Raw genomic sequence first — 13,235 nt, forward strand, 5'->3', positions numbered from 1 at the left:
TAGATTATTTTTAATGTGTTCTTAAATATATTAATTAAAAAAATTAAATTTATTTTTGAAGGAATTAAATACGTGACCTAAAAAATATTTTGAATGTACTAAAAAAATCTTAAACCTTCGAAAATATTTTTAGCAAAGAATAAAGGTGCCTCAATCAACTCTAGAGGTGGTAAACGAATCATTCGGATTGAGTCATTTCGGGTTGGATTATTTCCAGAGATAGAGATATGTTAGGGCCAAATGGGACCCGGCCAGGTAAAAAATTTATATATTAAATAGATTTTGATATAATAGTATTTTGGTTCATATAAAAATAAGCATTTAAATTTATAAAATATAAGGATTTATTAAATAGTTAATAAAGTAGGGGTCAAATTAAAGAAGGATAATCACATGTTTTCAAAATTTTTGGTCTAATAACAATTTAGCTCATTGTAAGTGTAAATAGTAGACAAATTAAGCATTGTCTTATGAACTTTAAGTATAAATACTTAATGTATTTATATATTTTTTTAAAATTTAATATTTCGACCTCTATCAATATTTAATTTTGGCTCTGTCCATAGTTATTTCAGTTTGAGACTTGATTCGAGTCAAGTCTGGGTTGAGTCGGGTTATTTCGGGTTCAATTTTTATTCGGGTCTATGGTAAGTTGGGTCAGGTTGAGTATCAGGTCGGATCAATATCGGCTCTGGTGGTTTTCATGTTGGGTCAATACTAGATCAGTTAATTTTGGGTCTAATCAATATCAAATCATTCGCTTTTTGAGTCGGGTCAATATTAGATTGATTGATTTTGGTTTGGGTCAATCTTTAGATTTTCGGGTCAATTCAGATTGAGTTAAGTATGAGTCCAATAAAGTATATATAAAATTATTGGTATATTCTTTTAAGAGTTTTTTTTTTGTCAATCTTATCGTAAGTTCAACTTCAACTTTCAAACATTCCATGTTTCAAATTACACTATCATTTATTGATGATAATTTGACCCGAACTTATAAGACATGTTAGATTTTGTGACTTGAATTTAGTATTGATCTAACATGAAAAGTTTATGGCACAACATATTTAGTGAAGAATTAAATTTTAAATTATAAATTTTATTCACTATTAAATTTTTTAATTAGATGTTTAATGTCTAATTATAAATATAATATTTATTAAATTTTAAAAACAATATAATAATTATATTTGAATGAATATCGACATAAATAATTTTATAAATGATATTACACTTTTGATAATATTTTAATTTTTTTAAAACTAAATATTTTAATTCTTGGATAAGTTATTTTTGTAAAACAAGATGAAAGTAAAATAGTTTGAATGTAAATCTTAATTATATTCATTCTCTTTATTTATCAAGTCTTTCACTATGTAAGTGATGCGAGTTGAAGTTAATAATTTTGGATACAAGTAATTTTATTTTATAATCTTTCATATTGAGTTGATTTCGGATCAGATAGAAGTAAATTAAATTCGGGTTGTTTCAATTTGGGTTGTTTTCGATTTGAGTTGATTTCAGTTCGAGTTAATTTCGATTTTGATTTCGATTTAATTAAAATTCAGATTGATTTCGATTTGATTCGGCTTATTCCAAATTTCAGATCAAATTTGGGTCATCATACTAAAGTAAGGGTCAAAATTGCCAGGTCTAATCAACTCTCCGATAGAGGGTGAGGGTCAAACATTTTTAGTTAACATTGCTACTGCATGAGACAGCTTATGTTTATTTCCTTCCGCACACCATATAGGGGGCTGTGTAGCTTTGTATTCTAATTAGCTATGTCCGAATTAAGGAAAAGCACGACTTCAGTAGGCAGTTTATATACGTAGTTCCTTGCTTCCCAAGACCACTACTATTTACTTTAAGACTTAAAGTGATAAAACAAAAACCCAAAAAGAAAACAGCTGCATTCCTATACATCTGGCTACAAATTAAACTCAAAATAACAATTGCAGTTGCAGTTCAAGATAATGTTCATTGTTTGATTCATCCGACTGGTATAATTTTCTAGGGCAGAGAAGTGGCATGTGTAACGGAAAATTTACCAGGCTTCTGTGCTTCATTTACAACGCATTGGATCCGGCCAATAATGAAGCCTAGACACTCTTCTGCTCTGCAACAATGGAAGTTATGAGAGTATCATCTTTTCCCTAGTAGCATGCAATTATGCACTCATTTGATTTTGAGTAACCCTAAAAGCTTACTGTATCATGAAACAATCTAGTTCAGTGTGCCAGAAAAACAAGGCAGTTCCATGCTTTATTCAAATTGAAATCACCAGAGATGACATACTTGGAACAACTGATAAGTAAACAGCAAGGACAAGCTAACGAGTGTGCCTTTCCGAGATGTCCTTGATGAAAGCATCTATGTTAATATCCGAGGATCCGCGTTTCGCAATTGCTCTTCGACATGTTTCTCCAAGAATTGCAGCCCCTTTTCTCATTTCCCTCTGCTCATTGTTCTCGTAATTCATAAACTTACGCACAAGCTCTGCAATTTCTTCTCTCCTCACCAAATCTTCACCTTCACCTACCTTGTTCTTCTTCACTCTCCACCCAATCTTCCAATCCTCTACCATTTGCTTACTATTCGGAGGCTGGTCCATAAATAAGGGAAAGGCCAGCGTCGGAACGCCAGCATATGCAGCCTCAAGAGTGGAATTCCAACCACAATGCGTCCAAAATCCTCCAACTGAAGAATGACATAGCACCCTTAGCTGATCACAACAAGGAATTAATAGTCCTCCATCACCACAGCCGTCTTTGAATAGTGAAGAGTCCCCGCGTGACACCCACAAGTAGCGAACACCGCTATCTTGCACCCCTGCTACAATTTCATCCATCTTAGCAGCCGAAACTGGTAGAAAACTTCCCATGGATACGTAGAGTACTGAACCTTTAGGCTGCAAATCCAGCCATTGAAGGTAGTCATGACAGTTAGTAGTTGTTGAAGAATGGTCTTTCAGGTCAAGGTAAGGCACGCTAGGGCCGATAGCATAGACGGGAAAAGGTAACCTTTCATTCAAAGCATCAATGACATGGGATTCAAGTTCGTAGACAGAGGTGAAGAGAAGATACTGTGCTTTAGGCATTGATTAAATACAATCCAGAACATGGTTCAAGATTTGCCGGGCATTCCCACATAAAATTGGTGGTAATTTTGCTAAACGTATGGGAGTGAGCCCAGGGATGTAATCCACAAGTTCATTTCCCTTCTCTAATATGCACAAGAAAGAGGAAGAGTAAAGATCAAACTACACCCGTTAAAACAAATTTATCAAGTAAACCAGTTAACATTTCCCAATTAAAAAATCTAAGTAGTTAAAAACAAGTTTCACTTAAAACGGTTAATAAAAGAGAATCGACAAAACAATAGTAAAGAAAGGGGACAAACCTGGTAAATCAGCAGGGAAATGGTGGTTTTCGACGAGGAGGTTAAAATGGTGAAAAAGGACAAGACAGAAGCGGACATGGTCCAAAGGGAAGCCACCGGAATATTCCTTCTCTGCCCCACCAGTAGCGTCCAAGGCACGTAGGTATCAGCTATAATGGCGGTGACTGGGAGTTCAACTTCAAGGCGATCAAGGATGTCCTCAAACGGAGCTTCCATCTTGGTGAACACAGCTGCGAAGAAGGCAGGGAAGTCGTTGGCTCTAACAAGTTCAGATGGGATTACGTTGGGGATGGTCCTAAATCGGACGTTGAACGGCTTCTTGTCGAAAAAGATGAAACCCAACCACTCCTCGGTGACAACAAATGTGATGAGAATGTTGGGGATTTTAGAACAAAGCAGCTTGCAGAGGTTCATCATCGGATTGACGTGCCCCCTACCAGGATAAGGTACGGCCACAACGTGACATATGCTGCTTGATGATTCCATCGCCTGGTGGTGAATATTAAGTAAGAGAAGTCTGATCTCTTTAGCAGATTCAAAACTTTTCGATAACAGGAGCTGGTAAGAGCTATGAGAGTTGCCGCTTCATAACATGTGGCCAAACTAGTTCAAAAGTCTCGATATATCATTATTAGATATGTTAACGGGGTGGGGTAGGGAAGTCCATATTTTTAGCTGTTTTAATTATAGTTACTAAACGCGTTAAATTTTGAATGTCGGGTAATTAAAATGAAATGAAAATTAAATTTTTTTTTAATTATATTGATAATATAGACAGCATGTATATGTCAGCTAATGAAATTTGGGTGAATCAATCGTTCATCCATAAATAGTGGTTTCATCACGTTATTTGCATAAAAAATTAAAAGTTAAGTATAGTTTCGAAAAAATCAAAATTTAAATACTAAAATAGATCAAAACTGGTAGTATAGGTATTAAACATGTAATTTACCCTTAATTTTAATTTGTACCGAAAACTAAAAAGTAAAATGATTAAAGTAAAATTATTATGTTTATTTGAATTTATTTTAAAGTTTAAAATATAAATTTATTTTAATTAAATTAGAGTAGATATTATACTTCAATATAATATTATTAATATTGTTGATATATTTTCTTTGAAAGAAACTGAACTTAGTTAAAACATTTAAAATTTTATTGTTTTGGCGTTAAAATAGTGCAATCAATCAACGCTTGTATAGTATATTATTAATTATACTTATCGAATAATATGTGATTGATTCTATTATTAAAGAATTATGTAATGCATTAAGAGAAAATATAAAAAAAATAAAAAGTTATAAGAAGTTTATGTAATTTTGAAAGAAAAAAATCAACATAGTTTTTGACCTTTTAATTCAATAAATAAATTTAATAGGATCATTTGACTAAAATTTTCTATCGTTTATTGTTACAGTGTTAATGTGAATTTATATTTATGATGTGATAGTCTATAATGACAGATGACGTGACAAATGGAAAAAATTGAATTTTTTATCTTGTTCAAGGGCCAAAGTGATTATTTTAAAAAGTTCAAAAGTTTATTTAATTTTTTAAAATAAAATTTGTCTTAAAATTAAATTTTAAAATATTCAAATATTTAAAAAATAATATAAAAATAATAAAAACAAAAATTAAATTGCTAACAAATTAAAAAAATTAAAATTATTGCGAAAAAAGTAAAAAAAACGTAAATTATTAAAAATAGAAATAAAATGTTTTTAAAAAGTATGTTATACATAATATATACATGTAGCATATAATCATATCATCAACACTTATATAAAGTATTTTTATTAAATTAGTTGAGACGTACAATTCGAACAATTCTAAGTACTGTTTGTAAATACTTACACATTGTATGATAAGCTAGCATATAAAGTAACACTTAAAAATTGTCAAATATGATTAAATTTGTATATTGATGTGAGTTTTACGATATTTTCTAGATATATTTTATATAAAATTTATAAGTTTCAACTAATCCAATCAAAGTACTTTGTATAAATATTGATGATATTACCATATATTACATGTATATATTATATTATTAGGTATAATATATATTTTTAAAAATATTTTTTATTTTTTAATAATTAATAATTTATTATTTTACAACTTGTGATTTATATTTAATTTTTAATAATATTTTTACTATTTTTAATATATATTTAATTTTTTAATAATCTAAATTTTATTTTTAGTATTTTATATTTATTTTTTAAATATTTTTAAATTTTAAATTTAAGATAAATTTTAATTTTCCAAAAAAATTAAATAAACCCTTAAACTTAAAAAAAACTAATTTGGTATTTGAACAAGAAAAAAATTTAGTCAATCTTTCATGTTATTCGTTACGTCAGTCACCACCATAAATCACCACATTAGTAATATGAATTGTCACGTCAATACTATGAACCGTCACATTAACACCGTAACGCTTAACAATGAAAAATGTTGATCAAAAAATCAAATTGGATTTATTTTTTTAGTTGGAGGGACTCATTGGCTAAAAAACAATTCAAAAGTATATGAGCTCATGATGTTTTTTGCCTAAAAATTATTAAATAGTCTTAGTGATAAAAGAAATATTTTTTTAGAGAATTTAAATTCAAACAATTATATCAACAAGATGCATGTGTTACCAATTAACTAAAAAATGTAATATTATTAACATTTGAATATTAAAATATGGTACAACATTTTAAATATTATTCATATAAGATCCTATTTTTTTAGATTTTGTATGAGATGTGAGACTCGTGTGAAAAAAGTGTAAATATAAAAATAATTATACTTTTAGTAGTCACTAATTTTATTAAAAATAAAAATATTCAAAATTGTAATGAAATTTTACTACACAAACATAAATCAAACATATGGTTAAAATATTTTTCTATAAGACACAAAAACTTACAACTTAAGATTATACAAATATCATATAAGAAAATATTAAAAATCTAATCAAAATACTCAGACAAAAAATATATATAAATAAATTTGATTACACCAACCAATGTATCATAAAATAGAATCAAACTACTAAAAGAACACTAACAAATTACAAATTATAGGTTAGCTACGTGAAAAAAAACTATTTACAAATACAAATCACGTATCTAAATTTAATTCGATGGTTCAAAGTAATGAAACCTATGGTGTAATTGGTAGTATCTTTCTTTTGGTTTGTTTTTTTTTAAAGGAAAGAAAGAACAGTCGAAATCAGAGCACCGGAAGTTACTAGTGGATTGCAACGTGGCCAATGATGGTGGACTAAAACGAGATGGAAATGGGCTGTCACACTGCCCACAGTTGCCCCCCCCCCCCATTCCTTGTCCTTGAGCCAGGACAACCTAAAGTTTGGATTACTCAATTTCCTTTACAAAATAAGCATCAAGTTAAAAAAAGTTTTCGGACTATCACCTATTTATGTTTCATAGACTAATTAATTTAAGGATAAAACATATAAATGATCCTCTAATTATAGAATAATATTTTATTAAGTCCTTCAATTATTAAAAGTTATAAAATGATCACTCGACTATTCATTATGTTCCAAACTCATCATTTTATATTAAAAAATCAGTGGTTGTCTAACCTGAACGTTAACATAATGATTGACATATGATAATCTTTTGAGATTCTGGGATCACATCACACTCGGAATGTTAATATTTTGCTCATAATACTATGATTTTTTTAACAAAAAAGGACAAATTTAGAACATAATGAATAATTGGGTGATCATTTTGTAACTTTTAATAGCCGAGGGACTAAATAAAGTAACACTCTATAGTCAAAACACAATTTTGTAACTTTTAATAGTCAAGAGACTTAGGGAACCATTTGTGTACTTTCCCCTTAATTTAGAGCAATTATAGTAAAAGATATCGGAATAATCTTTTAATCCAGTTTGTTTTATTTATAATATTAAATGTTTGAATCTTGATGTTAGTTAAGAGATTTAATGTTTCTTAATTAAACCAACTAATTATTAGCTATTACAATATTAACTTAATTATATAGATGGTACTTCAAGAATATTTAGATCTCATGTTTATGTTTTATAGGGTACGAATGCTATGGGTGGAATTTTATTTGTAATAGATTTGATTTAAGTTGTATTGGGTTTTTTTTTTTCAATTAAAAGTAGGAGAAGAATATTGGGGGATCTTTAGATGAATATTGTGGGGGCTAATTACAAAGATAAATGATCGTTAAGATATCAGCATTAGATTTTACAAGCACGTAAGAATGTACACTAGTCTAACAAAGTTAAAAAGAAGACAATATTTGTGGAGTAGCTTGACAAAGTTACTCCAAAATCAATAAATGGCATTGGCAGTCTCTGGTGGATGAGCCTCTCATCGGTAGAAATCAAATCACGAACTTGCAAAACAAAAGGACCACAACACACGGTAATTCGCTATTTGACCTTTGGATTTATACTAAAAACCCTAATTCTAGGCACTTAGGCAGGTGGTGTTGATGCCATTATTTTCTATTTGGGTATGACTAGGATTTAAGATATGGAGTGACAAGGTCAATCTATCTACATAATGGAGCCGAGGCCCCACCACAGAGAGCTTGGGACGAAAAGATATTTGCAATCGGACAAACGAAAAAAGCATGCAAAAAAGTCCACATACTAGAAGATATTTTTATCAGATATTTGAGACGACGTTTAGGACATCTTCTCACATGAAACTCTCTTCACAAACCGGCCCTGTAGCAACCAAAAAGTAACATCCTTATTAATATCCAATTTTCAATGCATACTAACTATATTACATTTATTATTATAATTGTAAACGAGAAAGACAAACCTTGAGCCTGGGTCGTTTATCCGCGTTAAGTTTGCGGACTTCATACCTTATCTTCTTGCAGAACAGTCTAGTCTGACGCTTCTCTTTGTATCTAAGAACACTTGCTTCCCTTCTTGTTCGTTCTTCTAGCTCCATCATCGGCACTTCTCCCATCTACACGCTTTTAATTGTTAAACTGAACCAATATTCACTTGCAATTTCTTATCCAACTAACCATAAAGAAGGGAAACATAGATGATGATAATGAACAGAAACAAGAGGATTTAATGGAATACTAACATAGTAGCCATTGACGCTGCTGGGCGTTGAAATGGAACAATCATCGGCCAATAGAGGTCCACGATCCGACCATGCATCCAAGACATCTTGGTAATTCAAATTCAAGTTGAGGGAAACCCTTTTCTCATCATCTAATTCCCAGAAACCATGCTGTTCTGCCTTCACACCTTGGCTATTATATTCGCTCTCTTCTTCCAGGCATTTGGTGGAACTATAAACCTTGTGGTCTCCCTCGTCGTCTTCATCAGCATGGTGGAATCCGGTTTCCCAGTCCATGAAGCCCCAGCTGAGACGATGACCATCTATCTTATCCCTCGACAATTCCCCATTTTCATCGCCCAAAAGGCCATCCAATTCTTCGATGATATCGATCTCTCCACGTGCGTAGCTTCCTTTGGTGCCGTCGAATCCATAGGGAGTGGCATCTGGAACCTGCTGCTCTTCCTTCTTTGGGCTCTTTAACAATGAATTGTACCCCATGTAGTTCTCTCTTGTCCCTCTACTCTTAGTTTTACTCCTTTCATATATGCACGCCAATTTTAACTTTACGAACTGAGATATTTCTTTCGTTTTTTGTTTTGTTTTGAAAATGCCTTTTTGATCATACGTGGCACCTTATCCTCACGCTATTGGTTCGTTCGTCTATAGGGTTCGAGCTTTGAAATAGAAAGGGTGACCTTTTGAACATTTTTGCTGCATGTGATTGTGGTTCGGGACCACCTTTTTTATTGTTCAAAAGACATGATTTTGAAGTATTAACCAATGATAACGACCATATGAATAAGATATCTTCTCTCACATTAGTATTTAATTTTTTATTTCATTTCTTTTTATATCATCCAAAATCTTTTTCCCTTTTTCTCTAAATTGCCTTTTTATTTTACATATTTAAATTATTTTATTTTATTTTTTATATTAAAATATTTTAGTTTTATCTGGTCTTGAAATACGATTTTATTTGATCTTCTTCCCGTTGATATCTATTTGATTATTTTTGTTAATTTACTAATGTTTTTAAACCCTTAAAATTGTTCCTTTTGATGGATAGAAATTTACGATTAGTTTGGGCAATATTATATTAAAAAACCCCATTAATTATCCTAAAAAAATACATATAGGACTATCTCATGTCTTATTTAGCGCGAGAATGTGTATCGCTATCCACAAGGTGCTAGGAACGTCCGACGTGAACGACCTTTTCAGATGACGTAATTTAATTTTGGTATTTAATACATCGTGTTTTGCGTAAAACGATGTTTATGAGAAAATGAACCGCCCTGAGAAATCTATTGCGAGTGGTATTCAAGGTACCTCGCGTTTTCCAAAGCGCGAGGTCTTTGTTTTCCAACACAAACCCATCTGCTGATAGGCATGTTCGGGTATTTAATCTTGAAATTTTGGACAGTTAAAAGATTAGAGGCATAGTGTTCAAATTTTTATTTCAGTTGAGACAAATATAAAGACATATGAGATATCGCAAGTGAGTTAAAAATCAGATTGGAAATTGTTCAAAAGCTTGTTTTGTGTATGAAGGAAATGACAAAATGGTTGGGTAGACATATTCGAAGGTTTTTTCTGGTAGTTAATCTAAAAAATTGCATAATTTCTAATAGCAGAGGTATAGTATTGTAATTAATTTTTTGATTGAGAGTAATATCGACACACAAGATACATTGTGATCGGGGTAAAAATCATGTTCAAAAAGGTTCTAAAGCTTGTTTTTCTTATGAAAATATATGCTAACAAACTAATTGAGATTAGGGCTTGATCGATTAGGACATTTGTTATTCGAGTGGCTAGATTCCTACAAATACTACAAAGCTTCGGTTGTCCGGTTCTTTCTCAATGGTCGACAAAACATTTGTCACAATAAACCCTCGTTGAGCATGGACGACCCATTTTTTTTGGCATTGTATTGTAAAATCTGGACGTATTGTAGGTTCATCATCAACTGTATCCGAATCCCATTCGTTTCCAATCGAAGAAAACTCGTATCGATACACATTAGATACAGTTTCTAGTAAGTACACGCGACTAACAAACTCAACGTAGTCAATCCTATAGAAGAACAAGCATCAATTACATGAGGAAGCAGATATTTGAATGTTTGGAATACTTCACAGTCGCATATTCTGTCACGTAGATTGACGACGTATGCATTGTGTTGTATGTCTTCAAATGGTTTTAGTTTGTGCCTATCAATATTATTTCTAGAGAAAATCGCCTCAGTGACCAAAAATGCCTTATAATATACGATTTTAACCAACTTTTTTTGGATTTGCCAAAATGACCAACAAAATCGCAACGCGAAATAAAAATCGCAACGCGATCCCCAGAATCGCAAATCAGTTTCCAAAATCGCAACGCGATTCTTGAAAATCGCAATGCGATAGTACAAATTCGCATTGCGATTTTCCAGAATCGCAACGCGAATATGAAAATCGCAACGCGAACACATAAATCGCAACGCGTATCCGTAAATCGCAACGTGTATCCGTAAATCGCAACGCGTATCCGTAAATCGCAATGCGTATCCGTATATCGCAACGCGTATCCGTAAATCGCAACGACAATACATAAAATCGCAACGCGTATCCGTAAATCGCAACGCGATTTTTAAAGCGCCATTATAATCGCTACGCGTATTTTATTTTCAAATTACAAAAACGAATATTAAGACAAAATCCCGTAATCGCAACTCATAACCTAAAACCTAAAATCACAACTCAGTCCCATCTCCATCTCTCACTCTCTACGGCGAAATCCGTCCCCATCTCCGAAGATTTCCGTCCCCATCTCCGGCGAAATCCCTCACAACCATTCACGGTCAGAAATCCCTCACAATATTCAGAAATGGAAAATCAACCTCCGAGGGTTAGTTTTTTTAATTATTTTTATTTTGAAATTTTTGCATTATTGTAGGTTTTTCATAATGAAACTGATGATAAGTTTACTGGTCATTTCAATAATAGATTAACCATTTCACTTAGATTTCATTTCGCGTTGCGATTCTCTCGTTGCGATTTTCATTTCGCGTTGCTATTCTCTCGTTGCGATTTTCAAGTTAGTATTTGTCTTTGTCTTTGTTCTGTCTTTTGGTTGAAGTAATACAATCCATTCAAGTTTCAATTTGCAGAAGAGTCGCAACGAGAGAAATGAAAATCGCAACGTGAAAATGACTATCTGTAACGAGAAAAATGAAAATCGCAACGAGAGAATCGCAACGCAAAATGAAAATCGCAACGAGAGAATCGCAACGCGAAACCAAAATCGCATTGCGATTTTCATTTCACGTTGCGATTCTCTCGTTGCGATTTTCATTTCGCGTTGCGATTCTCTCGTTGCGATTTTCATTTCTCTCGTTGCGACAGTCATTCTCTCGTTGCGATTTTCATTTCAACCAAAAGACAAAACAGTGTTGCAAATTTTAGTTTCAAGAATAAACTACTACTTTTTATGTTTATTGTTTTTGGTATATCTTCACAGTGTAGTTTTTGGTATATCTAACTTGGTATGTTTATTGTTTTTGTAGAAATTTTTTTCGTCTTCATTGACATTAAGGAATAAAGTTAGCCTAGCCACTACAATTGCTTCGAAGCTTTCACCTGCACAAAGACAATTGTTTGAGGAAACCTGCTTCGGGCTATGGCTGAGAGTACAGCATCCGGGTGGAGATACTAATTTGACCCATTTGTGGCTTCAGACCATGACATCAAATCTACCCGACAGTATACAACGTGGTGAGGAAGAGATATGGTTTCATTTTCCACCAGCGTATACTTGTTTTGGCGGAAGGAGTTCTGCTTAATCACTGGTCTACGATTCGGACACGATGATGTAGGCCGGTACACTCGTCATATCGCCCGCCCATCATGGTTATCCCGGGTTTTTCCGGATGAGTCAATGGAGAAGCCGAACCTACACGTCGACGACCTGAAGAAATTGTTTAATAAGAAAGATGGTTTCACTCGGATGGATGACGTCGATGTTGTCCGAGTATGCCTTCTACTACTTGTGTATGCCGGCTTTTTAGGCAGAGAGGCCAGACAACCTATTCCTCGGGAGCTAATAATATTGGTAGAGGACCTGAATGCATGGAATCTGTTTCCGTGGGGTTCGTATATATGGAAAGCTACCTGGACTAAGTTGTCTACTGCCTTTGATGACCGCAAAAGTTTGCGTGGCGATGGGTCGAAATACACTTTGTCAGGCTTTGTTTGGGCCTTTAAGGTAAGAATTTCTATATAATGTTTCTAAAATTATAATTAATTATTTAACAATTACTAATTTTGTTATTATATTGTTTGTAGATTTGGATATTCGAGGCTTTCCCCAGCATGCGTACATATGCAATAAAAACGTCAAATGATATTCCCAGGGCTATTTCCTGGAAGAGGAAAAATCTGTTGGATTGGGAAGACTTAATACCATATGCGACAATAAATAATGTAAGTTAACACAAATACTTTCATATAATATATAAACAAGTTATTAATAGTAGACGTTTAACTTTGTTTGAGTTTTTATATTGTTAGGAGGCCAACATTCCATTACAAAGACTGACACCACGGAGGAAGAGCTTGCCACTGATTGGTGGCAAGCTAGTCAGAGTTTTTTTGATGGCACGGATGATGAGCAGCATCCACTTCCTCCAATTCGAGAGCCATCACCTCACCCAGAGCCATCACCCGATCGACCCGACTATACACCTCTAGAACGAGAGCCATC

The 13,235-nt window shown here is 32.9% G+C and overlaps 1 protein-coding gene and 1 pseudogene across 1 annotated transcript; both read right to left on the reverse strand.

Moving 5' to 3' along the window:
* Window positions 1–2,287: 2,287 nt before the first annotated feature.
* Window positions 2,288–3,891, reverse strand: LOC120131310 (annotated as a pseudogene).
* Window positions 3,892–8,035: 4,144 nt separating this feature from the next.
* Window positions 8,036–9,036, reverse strand: LOC120131311 (zinc finger protein CONSTANS-LIKE 7-like). The gene is made up of 3 exons (XM_039148323.1): window positions 8,508–9,036; window positions 8,229–8,381; window positions 8,036–8,128 (listed from the first exon to the last, which is right to left on the reverse strand). Exons 1-3 carry the CDS (start codon window positions 8,985–8,987, stop codon window positions 8,087–8,089), a joined length of 675 nt encoding a protein of 224 aa, XP_039004254.1. The 5' UTR covers window positions 8,988–9,036; the 3' UTR covers window positions 8,036–8,086.
* Window positions 9,037–13,235: the final 4,199 nt, after the last annotated feature.

Source organism: Hibiscus syriacus, unplaced genomic scaffold (genome assembly GCF_006381635.1).
Source record: "Hibiscus syriacus cultivar Baekdansim isolate YM2019G1 unplaced genomic scaffold, ASM638163v2 tig00110556_pilon, whole genome shotgun sequence".
In the NCBI taxonomy this organism is placed as follows: domain Eukaryota; kingdom Viridiplantae; phylum Streptophyta; class Magnoliopsida; order Malvales; family Malvaceae; genus Hibiscus; species Hibiscus syriacus.

Excerpts from the sequence above, each read along its gene's own strand:
- LOC120131311 (XM_039148323.1), bottom strand. The coding sequence starts at position 8,987 with ATGGGGTACAATTCATTGTTAAAGAGCCCAAAGAAGGAAGAGCAGCAG. Across the intron at positions 8,382-8,507 it reads GCAGCGTCAATGGCTACTAT|ATGGGAGAAGTGCCGATGAT; the intron begins GTTAGTATTCCA and ends AAAAGCGTGTAG. Across the intron at positions 8,129-8,228 it reads ATAAACGACCCAGGCTCAAG|GGCCGGTTTGTGAAGAGAGT; the intron begins GTTTGTCTTTCT and ends TGGTTGCTACAG.